The following is a 19,576-nucleotide window of genomic DNA, read 5'->3' on the forward strand; positions in this document are numbered from 1 at the left end:
TATAAGATATTTAAGCTATTTTCACTTGCTAAGCTGAAATGTTTCGGAGTGCAGGCGTCACGATTCGGAATGACACAAGTGCGCTATTGTTGAACCATCGAGGTGTGTCGCATTACAGTTAAACATACTAGCGTCACACCAAATGCAATCGGAAAGAGTAGAGTTTTCTTTATGAATAAAAATAAATAACTCTGACTTGAAATCTTCTTGTTCTGGTGCCCTGGGTACCGATTTGTCCACTCCTGCTAGCTAGCTATCCAATCCAAGCTGAGTAAATAATTTGTCTAAAACAGTCAATCCATTTTGCTCCGGAAGAATTGGGGAAAAACAATTAAACAAATTAAAAACAAAAAGATTATTCAAAGAATATTGTATATATTATATTATTAGTCATTCAGTTATTGGACACCTTAATGTAAAGTGATTCAAAGTCGAAGAGAGGGTAACACAAGGGCTAAAGACATACTCCTAATAGTTGACATCATACCGCGATAGAGACGTTCCACCGTCGAGCACATGCATGTATGTGTGATTTGTAGAGCGCTGAAAGGCATTCTCAGGACCGCACGTGACTTACTGGAGGATCTGCACACAGCCTAGTGTATACTTTATCGCAGCGAACCTAAACATGCACATACGCATCGTGTTTAAATAATTATCTTATTCATGGCTATGTCATTTACAGCTCATCAGTGGTGGATAAGCCATTAGTGTACATATACATGCTTCAAGCATTAACCATATCACTTCATATTTATCGTGATTCTGCTGTAAGTGTAAATGATCAGTTCTCCAGCATAAATTACTGTGATAGTAGTTGATATTTTGGTTTCCTTTCCGAAACATATCCTGACCTCATGTGCGTGCATTCAAACACCTTCATTTTGCTTGTTGTGTCTTGAACTACTGAGTTGACCGCATGCTCCTGTCTGTAAATACTGTGAGGGGGGAAAAATACACTCCATAATCAATCCTCGAATGTGTCTTAGAACTTGTGTAACCATCAGCGTAAGTATTTGCATGGCATTTGTACACGAGCAGCAGAAGTGGATCTTGTCGTACCTCAGATTGTGAGTCTTTCCATTTGGGTTTTGGATTTAACCCGGATCAGATTAGCTCTGATCTTAGATGTTTGTTTGTAGATTTAGGAAAAGATCATCTTAAGATTATCACATGATGTTAAAAAGTCTCATTCAGTCCTGATCTTATGATTGCTGCTCTTCATTCTTGAAAACAAAACAAAATAAATTAAAAAAAAAATCACAGTAGTAGCAGTAATAATGTAGGCTGTAAATCCTGTGCTTGTGCTTTGGTGTGTTACCTCATGACCGGCGAAACCAGACAACTTGGGGCTAAACCTAACAGTCAAGTTTATACTGTAGCTAAAACACTCTTATTCCATGCAGGGGTGGACAAATCATAAATTCATTAGCTGACCCACCGGGCAAGTAAAAGCTCCAGTGTCTTATGTTTTGTTTGCTCAGAAAAACTGATGAGGCTAAAAAGTGGTAATTAATTCAGTGTAATAATGTAACCTAATGGTTAGAGAAACAGTTTGGGGACCAAAAGGTCACCGGTTCAATTCCGTAGACCAGCAGGAGTGTCTGAAGTGCCCTTGAGCAAGGCACCTAACCCCTAACTGCTCCCCAGGCTGCTCTGGGTACACTGTACCCAGATCGTACTCTGGATAAGACTATCTGCTAAATGTTAGTAATGTAATGTATGGTGAGCTAGTTTGCTAGTTAAGTACGTTTACACAGACTAAGAGAAATGAACAAGTCTGTGGTTATTATCCTTTATATAATACTTATTATTCTATCCATATTCACTGGATATGAGCAATCGCATGCTCCGATTGGCTACTCTACTCCTAGGCTATTCTTGAGTTTCAGTCACATGACTTTTCTTAGCAATTTCACTTCCGGTAAAACAGCTGGTGGTCTAGCAAACCAAAACGGCTGCCGTAGTGCAAACAACTAGCAATAACTTATCAGAGCACGCTCGTAATCTAGAAGCCACTGCTTGCTTTAGATATATTCAGAAGATTGCTATGTGCAATGGAATCGACCCCTACAGTCTGGGAAAGAAGGATTTGTCATACGATCTCGAAAACTACCCTTCAGTCGAGTTCCCCGACATCTCGAACTATCTGGTGTTGCAGACGTCTTTCTACGCCACAAAACAGATGAAAGCGTGGAAGAGTATGGAGGCTTACAACTTTTTTGCACGTGGCTGGGTAAAGGACCTCGGTATCAAGTCACTGCCGAATGAATCCTGTATTGTTTTTGCCCGTGTAAGTATTTTTTTTAAGCTTTTCGTTTGTGTCTTTACAACGAAGCGCTGCAAGTTGAAGTGTAAACAAACAACAGTTTGCTTGATTCTCACTTGTGTTGGCTCTTATCTCTCAGCTAAATCATTCACAAAGATCATCAGAAACCCCTTTAAAGACCTGGATCTTAGTTAAACAAGACGGAGAAGTGATCACGGCGCATTGTAACTGGGTAAGAATTTTGTCGCGACCTTCATGCATGTGGACTTTGTGAGGAGGAAACAAAGAAAGAGCTGGGGCTTTAGCGCTTCGTGACTAAAAAAAGTACCGTAAAATAACGACACCTAGCGAGAAAAGTACTTGGAAAACACTAAGGACAGAGCTGAGAGGGAGATACAAACCTTTCACCAAGTGATCACTGCAAACTCGAGCATGCTTCGACTCGGCTCCCTTCGATTTCAGTGAGAGGTTCAAAAGCCACCTTTCTTAATGTCTTTTTGTGAAATCCTGCATTAGTTCACGGCGAACCCTGAAGAAACTTTTATCAGTTTCATGGTTTGATCGATTCGAACAATCTAAAACAACGCAAGCGTAAGGCATTTTTCATGCGAGCAGTGCACCTTCTCTGTACAAACGCTTTGTCAACTGAGCTTTGGTAGACCACCAGCTAAAGTTTTGATAACTAATGAGGCGGATGTGACGTCACGTGAAACCAAGAATCAGCTCATATACTGTGAGTAGAGAGAAACAAAATGGCGCAGTGTGTTGGTGAACCGAGGGCAAAACAAAAACTACTCGAAAACAAAACCCCAAAAATACAAAAAAAAAAAAGAAAGCCTCAACAAAATAGGGAATAAAAGTATTTGATGGTAAGAACATATCTTTTTTTTTTTTTTTTTCAAGAATTATTATTCTCGCGGGCGGCACGGTGGTGTAGTGGTTAGCGCTGTCGCCTCACAGCAAGAAGGTTCTGGGTTCGAGCCCCGTGGCCGGCGAGGGCCTTTCTGTGCGGAGTTTGCATGTTCTCCCCGTGTCCGTGTGGGTTTCCTCCGGGTGCTCCGGTTTCCCCCACAGTCCAAAGACATGCAGGTTAGGTTAACTGGTGACTCTAAATTGACCGTAGGTGTGAATGTGAGTGTGAATGGTTGTCTGTGTCTATGTGTCAGCCCTGTGATGACCTGGCGACTTGTCCAGGGTGTACCCCGCCTTTCGCCCGTAGTCAGCTGGGATAGGCTCCAGCTTGCCTGCGACCCTGTAGAACAGGATAACGCGGCTAGAGATAATGAGATGAGATATTATTCTCGCATTTTCACAAATTGCTACTGTCATTTCGCCGGTTTGTTTACATTCTACGCGGAAATGATTTTGTCGGACGTTTGGTGTAAAGATTTATTTATCGAATTTGCAAAAAAATGCTCTGTTTCTCAAAATCCAGTGAATGTCGATAGGATAAAGCAGTTATTCCACTCAATCTCGTCGTACATGCCTATCAGCTCATGTACGACTCGATTTCATGGAATAACTGTTAATTATAACGTAGAGCACCATGTTTGCGACCTCAACAAAAACTCAGCAAGTCATTCATTAGCTACCGTTTCAGTTCTGAGCTGTTGTGTCCTAGCAGCTTCAGGTTCTGTAAAATATGAGGTGTAAAGGTTGTAAACATAGCTAGGTAGTTATTTGAATTCCCACAGCCTTCCTGTCTGATTTCTCTCATTAAGGCCTTTGCAACCACAGATGTGTTGCTCACTGGATGTATTTTGTTTTCCTGCGCCATTCTGTGTTAGCTCAAAAAACTGTTTTGCCCAGGAGACTAGCAGTTTCTGAAATTACAAGCTCAGAGATTGCTTTCCCCCCATTCTGTTTCTTCTTACATCTTTTCCCCACATCTATATGGTGTCGATGTAGATGGGGTCGAACTGATGGGGTTAAGCGCCCAACAGTGGCAGCTTGGCCATGCTGGGGCTCAAACTCCTCCCCCTCCTCCAATCAGTGACCCAGAGCCTTAACCTGCTGAACCAATACAATCTTTTCCCCGTTGTGTTTGATGCGTAGAAATCTAACTGGAGTTCTTGATCTGTACCTGCATTATGCATTGCAATGCTGCGACATGATTGGCTGATTGGATAATTCCATGAATGAGCAGGTGCCATTATTAAAATGACTGGCGTGTGTGTGTATACAGCTATGGAAAAAGTTAATTTGAATGGTGGGGCTGCGATGACCTGGCGACTTGTCCAGGGTGTACCCCACATCTCGCCCATAGTTAGCTGGGATAGGCTCCAGCTTGCCTGCGACCCTATAAGGACAGGATAAGCGGCTACAGATAATGGATGGACGGATGACTGGTGGGGCAGTGGTGACTCAATGGTTAAGGCTCTGGGTTGCTGATCAGGAGGTTGGGTTTCAAGTCTCAGGACTGCCAAGCCGCCACCATTCTGCTCCAGAGACACTGTATGCTCTGACCCCAACTTCCTAACAAGCTGAAACACGCAAAGAAAAGAATTCCACTGTAATACACAATACTGTGCAAAAGTCTTAGGCGCTCAATTTTTTTTCATACAAACTTTTTATTATAGATTTCTATTTTATGACTTCTACATTATCGAATCAGTACAAAAACATTTTAGAGCTCCAAACGTTCATTCATTTTCCAGCACAAAATTAAATGCTACAGAAAAAACCAATATGTTTGTATCTGAGCAGCATATTACATTACAAGAGAGCACTTTTCGGATTAAAAAAGAAACCGTAATGAAGGCTGCTGGGTTTTGGTGCAAAATGAAGAAGCGAGTGTGACAGTCAAAGTGTGGAGAAGAACTGTGGCTGGTTCTGTAAGATGCTTAGTAAAACCTACAGCTCATTTCCTTATAAAACTGCACTCATTGGACCTGAGACTATTAATTCTTCTTTTTTTTTTTTTTAAGCAAAGGGTCGTCTCACACCAAATATTACCTCCGCTGCATTTTTTTTTTCCTAATGTTGAAACATTTCATTTCATTATTTTTTTTTTAAGCCATTTTTGGTCGACAGCGTTTTTTTTTTTTTTACGTGTCTAAGACTTTTGCACAGTACTGTATATGACAAATAAAGGCATCGTCTTAATTTTTTTCCATAGCTGTGCATACCAAATGAAAATATATGTATTGCAAGAATCAATAAAGAGTATTTTTTTATTTTTTGGTCCACCAGGCAACTACAAATAAAGGACAACTGGCTACTGATTTTGTCCACCCCTTCCATAGATCATTCTTGCATTCCATATTCACACATACAATTTCTATCTAGTGTGAAAAAACATTTCTACACACGCTTAGCTGACAGAAGTTTCATGGCAGTGTGTACTCCGTTGGTTGAAAAATGTTGAACTTTTTCGAGATTGTAGTGTGGCAAAAGCTGTTTTAGTCAATCATATGAGCACCAATCAAAACTAGTGACACATGTAACCATAACCAAACATAATACACACATCATTTTTTAATTTTTAACCTCTTATTACCGTACATGATGGTACAACCACAGATTATTGTCAAAAAAAAAAAAAAACACTTTAAGGTGTCGTCATTTTTCACAAGTTAGATTATTAAAATGATGACCAAACTAACCAATAGGGCTACAAGATATTTTGCTAGTAGTCACATTAACATAAACACAGCTTCTTTTTAAACAGTATTGTCCCAAATAAAACACAATGCTTAACTGAAATTAATATGCATTAAGGACAGAATAATTCTTGGTGTTGGGTTTATAAGTTGCATATTTACATATTACCATTTCACAATATTCACCCCTCCAAATATTCTGAAATCTGCTCGAAACAGTCAAGCTTGTAATCGATCTTGTACTTAGTGTAGATTTACCTCACGACCCACAAATTTAAAATGTTTCTTGTTTAAAATTTGATGGGAATTTGAATCTCAACCTCAAGGAAGGCTGCTTTATTTTTTTTGTCGAGAAATTGTATAAGATTTCTGAATGCTAGAAACATTTCATGGTGAAAATGAATAAATTCTGGAAATGTCTGAGAGAATTGGGTGAAATTCAAATTCAGACTTTTATGTGATTGTGTCACTAATAATAATAGTAATAATAATGCTTGCCACAGTATTCAAAACTGCTTTTCATTGACATTTTATTCTTCATTCGTGTCAATGTTACAATAATGCAGGTCAAACAAATAGACTTGCAAGTAAAACAACACATTTCCCTGTTTGGTCATTCATAAATCAGAGTGTAAGAAAATGAAAATATGCAACTTTGGACAAGATCTTTACTGTGTTGGTATATGCAAATTGTCTTTGTTTCAGCAAGAGTTGCTTTCTTATTTTCCCTAATTTGCTAGATGTGTTTGAAAAGACAGTTTTTCTTTGCATGGCTAACAAAACACTTTTCCATGTTTTACTTTGGTCTTTGTGAGTTCTACAATGCAACTCTGGGAATACCAAGATAAAAAAATATATATCGCCCAGTTTGTGGAACACTGGGACTCAAAGCCTTATGAAGTTTGTAATGTCAATTTTGATTGTTTCTATGTTCAATTATGGATTGTTTTATATGTTAGTATTGCCATAATAAAATCCCCAAATTTAAACATTACACTTTGTTTCAATATAAGTACATTTCTTATCTGATTGTTGAATAAATATCCCTGTTACACAACAGAAATGCGTAAACATGAGTAGCAGCATATACATTATAGAATGGTATTTGTGGCTAATTACATTATCTATCCATCCATCCATCCATCCATCCATTATCCGTAACCACTTATCCTGTGCAGGGTCGCAGGTAAGCTGGAGCCCATCCCAGCTGACTATGGGCGAGAGGTGGGGTACACCCTGGACAAGTCGCCAGATCATCGCAGGGCTGACACATAGACACAAACAACCATTCTCACCTACGGTCAATTTAGAGCCACCAATTAACCTAACCTGCATGTCTTTGGACTGTGGAGAAAACCGGAGCACCCGGAGGAAACCTACACAGACACGGGGAGAACATGCAAACTCCACACAGAAAGTTTGGCCACTGGGCTCAAACCCAGAACCTTCTTGCTGTGAGGCGACAGTGCTAACCACTACACCACCGTGCCACCCTTAATTACGTTAGTTACTTTAAAAAAGGTAACAATGTTTTTAGCTTACTAACTAATAACTAGTTTATGAGTAAAACTGAAACATTAGACAGGTCTATTACTACCAACCTCGTTAGTTGTTTCAAAATGCCTTTGAAAGTTAGCATGATTAAAAAGAGTAAATGAAATAAAATGAAATAAATTATATTTCCAGTAACGAAATAAAATCCAAATTTTAGAAAATCTGAAATCAAACAATCTTACAATAATTCAATTGGAAAATGACTACATTATTGAGAACATGTAAAGGATTACATTTGTAAAATTATAACATTTGGATTATCTTAATTTAATAATGCAATTTTTTTCACAATTTATGCAATTAGGCCATAACACACAAGTTACAAAAACAGTGTTGATCATTGCAGGTTTATAAGATGCACAGTGTACTACATATGTAGAATATACAAGACTTAATAATATATGAAAAATTACCAAAAAAAAAAAAGCAATGCAAATCTAAGAAAGCAGCAGAATTCACTGATGGGAAGGATGAATAAAGACGACGAACAATGTTAAATTGGTTGGCACTTGGTTTAAAAGGTTTGATAGAAAATCCCTCACTGTTGCTTAAAACTTGACATTTTCCAAAAGGTCAACACTAATAGTGCAGTGGCAGTGCTGTTCTTTGGTTCGTAAAACTGCCAGAATATTGCAGAAATACAAGGTGTTTCAAAAAAGCTTGATATTATTTGAGATGTAAATATCCCAGAAACGACATAGTCTAGGCAAATGAAACTGAACAGTCTTAATGTTGAGCAATATAAGATTTATTCCTCAAAATAATTTGAATGAGAAATTCAAAAGGTATTAGACTGGTACCAAAATCCAGAATTGTGACACCCAAAGGCATTTTTGAGACGAAGTCGGCAAACAGTCTTATTTTGTCAATTTGGGTGTGCCGAATTCAAATCTGCAATATGCCGAGCTCTATCTGACTTCTGTTGACCTCTAGAGGTCATTGAACTTTGGGCCTGTAAACGTCTCAGCTGAACCCAGTTTCTCAGCTTTCTAAGGAATGAAATGTACTAAAATGATTAATGAAGTTAGCAAATGGCCTTGTTTGTTAAATGTTTGGGTGCTGAATTCATTTTTCATTTGTAAAACGACATATGACCTCTGATAACCTCAAGGTCATTAAACTTGGCCTATAGGCCTATGCATTTAACGGCATTTTTAAACTGACTTTACTCCCCCAAAAAGAATATGAACAGACAAAAAACAAATAGAAAGGAACAAATACAACATTAAATGCCAGTCCATGTACATGTGACTTACTTTTCACAATGAGAATGCCTCGGCGATCACCTTACATAACATTGCATTACATTTAGCGGTTATTGTTTATACAAAGCTACTGAAAAAAGGACAGATTCAGCAGCATACAAAATGTGGGGGCATACAGGGTATACAGGTTAATCAGGGTTAGTATATATGAGAGTTTTTTTCTTTGTTGTTTGTTTTTTGTAAAGGCTTTACCCCGTTTAAAGCAAAACAACAAAGAAAAAAACTCTCATATACACTAACCCTGATTAGCCTGTATACCCTGTATGCCCCCACATTTTGTATGCTGCTGAATCTGTCCTTTTTTCAGTAGCTTTGTATAAACAATAACCGCTAAATGTAATGCAATGTTATGTAAGGTGATCGCCTAGGCATTCTCATTGTGAAAAGTAAGTCACATGTACATGGACTGGCATTTAATGTTGTATTTGTTCCTTTCTATTTGTTTTTTGTCTGTTCATATTCTTTTTGGGGGAGTAAAGTCAGTTTAAAAATGCCGTTAAATGCATAGGCCTATAGGCCAAGTTTAATGACCTTGAGGTTATCAGAGGTCATATGTCGTTTTACAAATGACAAATGAATTCAGCACCCAAATATTTAACAAACAAGGCCATTTGCTAACTTCATTAATCATTTTAGTACATTTCATTCCTTAGAAAGCTGAGAAACTGGGTTCAGCTGAGACGTTTACAGGCCCAAAGTTCAATGACCTCTAGAGGTCAACAGAGGTCAGATAGAGCTCGGCATATTGCGGATTTGAATTCGGCACACCCAAATTGACAAAATAAGACTGTTTGCCGACTTTGTCTCAAAAATGCCTTTAACTCCTTAAATAAGCACTTTTTTGAATTTTGGTACCAGTCTATATGTGGATTCCATGAACGATTTCACAAATGTTCAATATGCGCGCCGCCTGAGACATGGCGCACTAACACACAAAACGCCTTTTCTTTTCCAATGAATGGCATTTCTATACCTAAAAAGGTAAAAAAAAAAACATTAAACATAAAATTTTGACTTGTTTCTAGACATGCTGTTAAAATTTGAGGTCAACTGAATGAGAATTGGCAAAGTTATTAGATTGTGAAATGATATCAAATTTTTTTGAAACACCCTGTATTATCAATACAATACATTAAAAATCAGGGTAAATCGATTTAATGTATTGATTCTTAGGAAGAACCCTGTTTTTAAAATCTTACAGGTTCTCTGAACCTGTAAAGGTTTATTTAACATTATATCATCATACCGATATATTATAGTCCCACTTTCTGTGAATTTGTGTGTTCTGTAATTTGTAGAACGTTGCTAGTTTGAATCTCCTAAAATAAAACTCAGTTCTGGATCTGAAATTTTGAAGACAACTAGCTATAATTACATTAATAATTACATTATAGCGTTGGTACCTGTTCATGTATACCTGTTCACAGGCATATCAGGGACTGGATTTGGTTGTTTTGTATGAAAAGCAATCGCAAATTGAAATGTCCTATATTTTGTTCTAAAACTGTAGCTATAGTTAGCTACTATATCAGTAAATCAAGGTTACCTGCAAACATTATTGGAATCAGAACGTTATACTAAAGGAAATGTTTGAAAATATACAGGATAAGTAATGCCTGTCAGGTTATTTTACTATACGAACTATACTTTGCCACTCTCAGATATGTAATATTGGATCATTTTCCTCAATAAATAAATGACCAAGTATAATATTTTTGTCTCGTTTGTTTAACTGTGTTCTCTTTATCTACTTTTAGGACTTGTGTGAAAATCTGATGATGTTTTAGGTCATATTTATGCAGAAATATAGAAAATTCTAAAGGGTTCACAAACTCTTAAACACCATTGTAATTGTCATAAATAAACATTTTACTCCTCAATATTGTACTTCAGGCATGATTTGACTTGTGACAGACTGCAGTTCTTCTTAGGACATAAGGCACTAACTTAAAGGTTTGCATATTTTACTAATACCTGATTTACTAACCTGTCAAAGAATGATTGCGTCTTTCGTATGTGCAAAATAGCATTCTGTATCTGTTTGGTGTTTGAGCTAATGAACAGTGACTTTGTAAAACATGAAAAGTAAAGCTTGAGCTGTGCAATCAGAGGTAGGCTGCAGTACAGGCATGCATAGAAATGTATAAAGGCCTCATACACACCAGTGCCATCTTTCTGAAACAAGCATTATAACACACACACACACACACTGTATGTGTGTTTTAAGATGATAAAGAACATGCATTAGGCCTTGCAGCACTTTGAACTGGTGTTGGGGCTCCCAGAGAGGCTTTGCCCCAATGTTGAGTTCTTGCGTTCATGTGCGTATTTAATAACCTCTCTGTGAAAAAAAAGAAAGAAAAGAACAACTTTAATATATGACAGCTACAGATATATGTGTGACAGCATGAAAAAAACCCTTTAACGTTTTTTTTTTTAATTTTCTGCCATTTTTTCTAGTCTCACCAACATACTTTAAGGAAAGCACTATCTACCCTCTTCCACATACATGAGTTCACAGATGTTCACGATTGGCTAGTGTCACTGCAATTCAATCAATCAATCAAACTTTATTACAGACTCCAACGTCCAATTAGACATAAAAAACATGTACAGTACAAAACAAACATACATTGTGACAGTTGTAAAATCACAATAAATAAGTAAATAAATAAATATATTAATGCCCTTCCTATAGTATGCACAAGTACCAGTGTTTCCACATATAGGACTGATATCTTACAGAACTGCACCTTGGATTGGTCAACTCCATAATGAGATTGTTCTGGGACCCCTGCAGCCTACCTATGAATTTATACATCAGTCCTCTCAGGGTGGCCTGAAAGGTGGTTAATCTTAAGTTACAAAACAGCTCGCTGGCACTACTACCCCTGGACTTCTTAAGCAATATTCTGAGGCAGTCGTTGTAAGCAACCTGGAGTTTGCGCAAGCTCTCTTTCTTATACCTAACCCAGAGGGGAGCTGTGTACATAGGGGTACAATACGCTCTGAACAGGTTCACCTTCACCTCATCAGAGCAATAGTGAAATTTCCCTACTAACACATTGGCTTGGGCATACAGTGTCCTTCTCTGTCTAAGCATGTCAGCATCATCCTCCAATTTATCACTGATGATGTGGCCTAGATATTTTGCACTGGTACACACAGACAGGGGTTGACCAGACAATTGACAATAGACAACGCAGAACATCCCTCCCACCCAGAAAGCATGGCCAATTTTGCTCTCTTGACTTGCAGCCACATGGCATCACCAGCATTGCTGTTGCGCCACTCAGGAGTGGTAAAATTTTGACATTTTTACTAAATATAGATCTGAAATGTTCCTGAATTGAAATGTATTTTTATTTTGCACCTCAACCACAGGTAAAGTTCTAGCATTTTAATCTCTAGTTACCCCCAAAAGTGTAAACTGAGAATTGGATTTTAAGATTGGATCCTGGCAACAGTATATAATTTAGTATTAATATTCAGAGGGGAACCGTCAGGGCCTTCTAGGCCTTCAGAGAGGCCCAAACATATCAGCATTTCAAATGTTATATTTAATTTCTTTCATTCTTTTATAATTTCATTATAATTATTCTAATTTGGGCGGCACGGTGGTGTAGTGGTTAGCGCTGTCGCCTCACAGCAAGAAGGTCCTGGGTTCGAGCCCCGGGGCCGGCGAGGGCCTTTCTGTGCGGAGTTTGCATGTTCTCCCCGTGTCCGCGTGGGTTTCCTCCGGGTGCTCCGGTTTCCCCCACAGTCCAAAGACATGCAGGTTGGGTTAACTGGTGACTCTAAATTGACCGTAGGTGTGAATGTGAGTGTGGATGGTTGTCTGTGTCTATGTGTCAGCCCTGTGATGACCTGGCGACTTGTCCAGGGTGTACCCCGCCTTTCGCCCGTAGTCAGCTGGGATAGGCTCCAGCTTGCCTGCGACCCTGTAGAAGGATAAAGCGGCTAGAGATAATGAGATGAGATGAGATGAAAGCGTTACTGTCCTGAAAACATTAAAATCGGGTTATCCAGCGAGATTTTTTTGTTTGTCGTCTCTAGGCTAAGAGTTTCGAGCTGCTCACTCACTAGTTAGGACTAAATTGCCGGGACAGAAGGCCATGGCAGTGTATGTTTATGTAGGAAGTTACAGGTTAATTAACCAATCATCTCATCTCATCTCATTATCTCTAGCCGCTTTATCCTTCTACAGGGTCACAGGCAAGCTGGAGCCTATCCCAGCTGACTACGGGCGAAAGGCGGGGTACACCCTGGACAAGTCGCCAGGTCATCACAGGGCTGACACATAGACACAGACAACCATTCACACTCACATTCACACCTACGGTCAATTTAGAGTCACCAGTTAACCTAACCTGCATGTCTTTGGACTGTGGGGGAAACCGGAGCACCCGGAGGAAACCCATGCGGACACGGGGAGAACATGCAAACTCCGCACAGAAAGTTTGGCCCTCGCCGGCCACAGGGCTCGAACCCTGTGAGGCGACAGCGCTAACCACTACACCACCGTGCTGCCCCATTAACCAATCAGATTTTGATTTACTGTATAGTGGGAGGGACCAAAAATGTATCGCCCTAGACCTTCTTGAAGGCAATTGTGAGCTTAACTGCAAGTCTAACGACCGAGAAACTAAGATTTCTGTCTCCAGACTCTTCTTCCACGCACGCTCGCTACAGTCTCATCTCATCTCATCTCATTATCTCTAGCCGCTTTATCCTTCTACAGGGTCGCAGGCAAGCTGGAGCCTATCCCAGCTGACTACGGGCGAAAGGCGGGGTACACCCCGGACAAGTCGCCAGGTCATCACAGGGCTGACACATAGACACAGACCATTCACACTCACATTCATACCTACGGTCAATTTAGAGTCACCAGTTAACCTAACCTGCATGTCTTTGGACTGTGGGGGAAACCGGAGATCCCGGAGGAAACCCACGCGGACACGGGGAGAACATGCAAACTCCACACAGAAAGGCCCTCGCCGGCCCCGGGGCTCGAACCCAGGACCTTCTTGCTGTGAGGCGACAGCGCTAACCACTACACCACCGTGCCGCCCCGCTCGCTACAGTATTTTAGTATTTTTCACTCAGACTTAAGTATTCATTTCCCTGTGTAATTTACTGAGTTACTTTTAAAATCAACACTGACAACTACACACGTCGGAGCGACCTGGCAGCCTGCCGCTAATCCCTTGCAAAATCCTTTGCCCTGTTGCTTTTTTGGTGTCTGGCTAAGTTTTGGCTGAGCTCAAGTCCCAGCTCAGTAATGGTTCACCACTGTTAACATATTATTCTGTATAACTGTATATCGTTAATATACTGCATAATTCTGGAACAGTAGCATCTAAGTATTACTATTGACAAAAAAACCCACAATTTTGGTCATTTTTGGCTGTGTTCCAAAAATCTGCTCAGCAACATCCTATGGGTTTTCTCTGACTGCCATGCCCATTAAGGTTATTTGATTTAAATAGGTGAAATCTGCATCCAAAATAATTTGTTTTGTTGAAACTTCATTCAAAACCCGATGACAAAGTCAAAATGAAAATGCAGTGAAGTTTGTTACAGGACAGCACAATGAGTCACTAACAGAAACTGTTTAAGCAGATCTGCTGCCCTCGTGTGCTGAATAAATGAAAGCAGCTTTTGGACACACTATACTGGAAGACCAGAAGCCGCAGCGTGGTTGATGAAATCAAACACAGACGCATGAGATGGCTCGGGCATGTCTTACGTATGGACCAACAGCGGATCCCCAAAGTTGCCCTAATGTGGACACCCCCTGGAAGGCGGAAGCCTGGAAGACTTAAGACCACTTGGAGAAGAACCATCACCTCTGAGCTATCCGAGTTAAATCTATCATGGGGCAAGGCACAACATCTTGCTAAAGACCGTCATAAGTGGAGGCACTTGTTATTGGCCTTATGCCCCACACGGGGCAAAGAGGATTGATTAAGTAAGTAAGTAAGTGTCCAGTTTCGCCAGTGAACACAAGGAGTTCATATTTATTTTGGTTTTTTAATGTAATTGACATGAATGTATTTGTGATATTCTGATCTAGGTTTTAATGTGGGAGTTAAGTGTAGCTGGAGTCTGACTACATTCCTTACTTCATGCACTATGAGTGACTCACCGTGCTAAATGGAGTACGGCCTCAATGATGTTTGAGCCATCCTTTGCACTCGTCTCACAGAAGAGGGAGCTGTAAGTCTGTCGAGAACCAAGCACACAGCGTTCACACCGTTATGAATGTATGTTTGATGTGACAAGCACATTATACACATAGACACTGGGGAGTATAAGAGTTATATCACAGTGAATTCTCTCACCCTGGCTAGTTTCTCTCCGCAGCTGGTTGAAATGCACAGGACATCACCTTGAAGAGCTTCCTGCCGCAGATCTGTCTTATTCCCGACCAGCATAATGGGGATTTTATCTTGGGACACATCCTGGAGATGAGGGGAGCTTAAGTCAACAACTAATGTACACTATAACATGCAAATGAGATCACTGTTGAACTTGTTGTCTATATGAAAAAATGACAGAATACCTGTTTACTGGAAACGAGCTATTCGTTTAAGGGATAAAGTATCAGAAATACCTCTATGGTGTCGATCCATTCTCGCACATTTAGAAAACTCTTCTCACAGGTTACATCATAGAGCAGGAGAACGCCATCGGCCCGCCTGAAGTAGGATTTCGCAATGCTTTTGAACCTGTCGAGAAGGAACCATACATATATGTTATTTACCAGCTGGGAGGTCCGTATGGTGAAATACCGTGACCAAGGTCTTGAAAGTACTGAGCAAGGCCCTCTGGGCCGAGGTCAGTATTCAAGTCCGAGGTCACGGTATTTCACCATACAGACCGGCCGTAAGCTGGTAAATAATATATTTATTTTTTTCTTTACCAAATTCTAACAGAAAACGAGAGCACCCGAAAGGGAAAACCGAGCCGAGCCACCATTTTGAACTCTCATTCACGGCTGTAAGGCAAATTGCTTCCTCCTCGATATACAAGTGCACTTCCATGGCAGGAAAAAAACTACATTTTGCCGCCTATGTAGTCCCCTATTTATACAAAATTGAGTCATTCAGGATTCAGCCATGTTTTTGCTCGGCGTTAGCAACAGTTAGAGGTTTTTGTCTTTCTCCTGAAATGTTTTCTTTTATTTCTTCTTCCTCAGGGTAGTAAAACTTGCTTTCGTTGTGAAGACTGCCGTTATCACTATCCATGCTGTAAAATTAATGCTATTCTCCTGAGAAATGCTGGCAAAAATTTATAAGATTTTTGATTAATCTTATAAATAAATCTTATTTTAAAAAAAAGAAAGATAAATGTTGACAAAAATGCTACTATGTTTGTTGTTGCTGTGAACGAGTGAGTCGCCGGAGGTCCGTAACCGGGGTCCATAACTGGGGTCCGTATCGTACGATACGGACCTGCACACCAGCCAATCAGAGCGCAGGATTTGATGGAAACCGGACCGCGAAAAAATAATAATTCATATATCTGCAGCCAATCCAGAAAAACAACCCACACCACAGTTCACACTAAATCTATGCTAACAGTGATTCAAATAATCTGTTTAGGATGTGTTGTGGCTTCAGGGTATGGACTGAATATGTGTTTGAGTGACACTAGGATCCATTTACAGTGGAATATTTTGCACAACTATGTGTTATTGGATTTGGTGTGAGGGTGTAATTGATGGTTTAATTGCTATTTCCTGATTATTTTCATGACCATGGTTCAGCTCCTCACCTCTCCTGACCCGCTGTATCCCAAAGCTGCAGCGTCGTCGGCACTCCATCTACCACAAGGGTCTTCAGTTGGAAGTCAACTCCTTCATGAAAACAAGCACAGATGGCATTTAGTATCTTATCACTGCCTCAGGTCTCCTAACAGTAATACTTATGTGTATATGTATAAATATACTATGTATATATTTATGAACCTTACAATCTGACTAAAATTTCAATTTCAATACCGAAATGTTTCATCATCATCGATCATATCGCATAACATAAGAAATGTCTGGGTCAGGATGACTTTCATTGCTTGTTCATAAAAAGAACATGAAATGTAAACGAGTTGCTCACAATCACAAAATATCGTGTTCAATGGTTACTGTAGTTGCGCTTACCCAGAGTGGTGCTGGTGATCCCTTTAAACTCATTTTTACAGAGGCGTAGGAGGAAGCTGGACTTGCCCACTGCAGCATCACCTGCTAACACAATCTTGTATGTTTTTCCAGATGCCTGAGCCATCCCCAATGCCTCACCCTTCAGTTTCTGTAGGAAAACTGTTTAGCTTGAACAGAATGTCTTACTGACAAAACGTTTCGTTTGTTATATCTTATCTGAGAAGTTATGTACTTTATTGGACAGTACAGAAAATCTCATCTCATCTCATTATCTCTAGCTGCTTTATCCTGTTCCACAGGGTCGCAGGCAAGCTGGAGCCTATCCCAGCTGACTACAGGTGAGAGGCGGGGTACACCCTGGACAAGTCGCCAGGTCATCACAGGGCTGACACATAGACACAGACAACCATTCACACCTACGGTCAATTTAGAGTCACCAGTTAACCTAACCTGCATGTCTTTGGACTGTGGGGGAAACCGGAGCACCCGGAGGAAACCCACGCAGACACGGGGAGAACATGCAAACTCCGCACAGAAAGGCCCTCGCCGGCCACGGGGCTCGAACCCGGACCTTATTGCTGTGAGGCAACAGCGCTAACCACTACACCACCGTGCCGCCCCAGTACAGAAAATGTAAAATAAAAAAGGGCTTACTGAGGTGGTGCGGTGTTAGGAATAAAACACTTGGGGGTATTCACTTGTATGAAAATATGTGAAATATGAAAATGTTTTCGCTAACGGTCATATTTATTGAAGTATAATATCATACTGGTTACCCATTATATATAAAAGTCCCTCCCATGCCAGCACTTGGTCTTCCCAGGCAGTGTCTCGTCCCAGGACTAACCAGGCCCTTAAGGCGCACTGGGTGGTGCTGATCTCCATTTCTATAGCCCTCGACCTCTCGCCTATTTCATAGCTAGGGTTACAGTGGACCACAAGAGTTCATTGACTCCCCACTTGCATCTGTATTGCGGTGTGCCTTGCCAGATGGCAGTAAGTACCATTTTTATGATTTTAAGATGGTCTTATATATATATATATATATATATATATATATATATATATATATATAAGATAAACTGTGGCACCACCGTGTAATGTTCTTTATATTATATGGACACATCCACAAAAAATACGCAAGTTAATCAAAAGAACTTTAATTTTGAACCGGTTTGCCATTTTGACAACGTGCATCTAGTCAGTGGGAAAACACTGCGAATGATGTCATCAGAGTGAAATATCAGAAAATATGTCACTCAGGTCCGGGATGTATTTTGTATCAAAAAATACAAATTTTTCAACACGAGAAGATAAACTTCATACCTTCAAGCCAACGTGTGATGTTCTTTTTATTATACAGACACATTCACAAACAAAAAGTATCCAAATTTACCAAAACAATTAATCGATATCCTCACAAATGAGGATATTGGAAATTATTCTGTCCACATTCACTGGATATGAGCAATTGTGCGCTCTGATTGGCTACTCAACTACTAGGCTATCAGCTCATATACCGTGAGTAGAGAAAAACAAAATGGCGGAGCGTGTTGCTGAACCAACCGAGGACGAAATAAAAACTCTACTTGAAAACAAAACCCCCCAAATTTAAAAAAAAAAAGCAACAAAATATGGAATAAAAGTATTTCATGGGGGCGGCACGGTGGTGTAGTGGTTAGCGCTGTCGCCTCACAGCAAGAAGGTCCGGGTTCGAGCCCCGTGGCCGGCGAGGACCTTTCTGTGCGGAGTTTGCATGTTCTCCGCGTGGGTTTCCTCCGGGTGCTCCGGTTTCCCCCACAGTCCAAAGACATGCAGGTTAGGTTAACTGGTGACTCTAAATTGACCGTAGGTGTGAATGTGAGAGTGAATGATTGTCTGTGTCTCTGTGTCAGCCCTATGATGACCTGGCGACTTGTCCAGGGTGTACCCCGCCTTTCGCCCGTAGTCAGCTGGGATAGGCTCCAGCTTGCCTGCGACCCTGTAGAACAGGATAAAGCAGCTAGCGATGATGAGATGAGTATTTCATGGTAAGAACGTATCTTTTTTTTATTTTTCAAGAATTATTATTATAGCATTTTTCACAAATTGCTACTGTCATTTTGCCAGTTTGTTTACATTCTAAGCGGAAATTATTCTGTCGGGCATTTTGTATAAAGTTTTTATTGATCAAATTTGCAAAAAAAGAAAAATGCTCTGTTTCTCAAAATCCAGTGAATGCTGATATAATAAAGCATTAAAAAAAGTTATTCCACTCAATTTTGACATGTATGGTTTATAGCCAACTTGGTGCTTCACGCCTCGTTGACTATCAGTTCATGTACGACTCGATTTCGTGGAATAACTGTTAAATATGTAACTCAATGTCCTGGATGTAGTTTGCATGAAAAATACAAGTGGTGTATTTCCCCATGGAGAGAGAGAGAGAGAGAGAGAGCGAGCTGGCCTCGTGGTTAGTGTGCTATATACTGTATGCTTAATGTTGTGGAACATCCAGGAAACAAATTAGCTCCTCCTATCGTTACGTTATAACGGTTATAAACAGTAATTCCTTCACTAGCCTCTCTTTTTTTCCTCTCTTAAAGTTAATAATACAAAAAAAAACTGGCTTGCCATGTTACCAAGAAACCAATAAATCTGCTCTTACTAAAAAAAACGTGTGATTTTGCCTTGGACCTAAATGTCACAGCTGCTGTTATAGGAAATGATAATACCTTCTGACCAA

At 40.0% G+C, this 19,576-nt stretch overlaps 1 protein-coding gene across 1 annotated transcript in view; it reads right to left on the bottom strand.

Moving 5' to 3' along the window:
• Positions 1–9,957: 9,957 nt before the first annotated feature.
• The window catches only part of rasef (RAS and EF-hand domain containing), a 50,034-nt gene continuing 40,415 nt past the window's right edge, over positions 9,958–19,576 (bottom strand). Inside the window, exons 12-17 of the mRNA XM_060930729.1 lie at positions 16,852–16,999; positions 16,470–16,551; positions 15,307–15,421; positions 15,035–15,154; positions 14,839–14,915; positions 9,958–11,031 (exon numbers count right to left, since the gene is read on the bottom strand). Coding sequence (XP_060786712.1) covers positions 10,935–11,031; positions 14,839–14,915; positions 15,035–15,154; positions 15,307–15,421; positions 16,470–16,551; positions 16,852–16,999 — 639 coding nt within the window. The 3' untranslated portion in view covers positions 9,958–10,934. The remainder of the gene's footprint in view (positions 11,032–14,838; positions 14,916–15,034; positions 15,155–15,306; positions 15,422–16,469; positions 16,552–16,851; positions 17,000–19,576) is intronic.

The sequence above is a fragment of the Neoarius graeffei genome, chromosome 10 (assembly GCF_027579695.1).
Source record: "Neoarius graeffei isolate fNeoGra1 chromosome 10, fNeoGra1.pri, whole genome shotgun sequence".
NCBI lineage: Eukaryota > Metazoa > Chordata > Actinopteri > Siluriformes > Ariidae > Neoarius > Neoarius graeffei.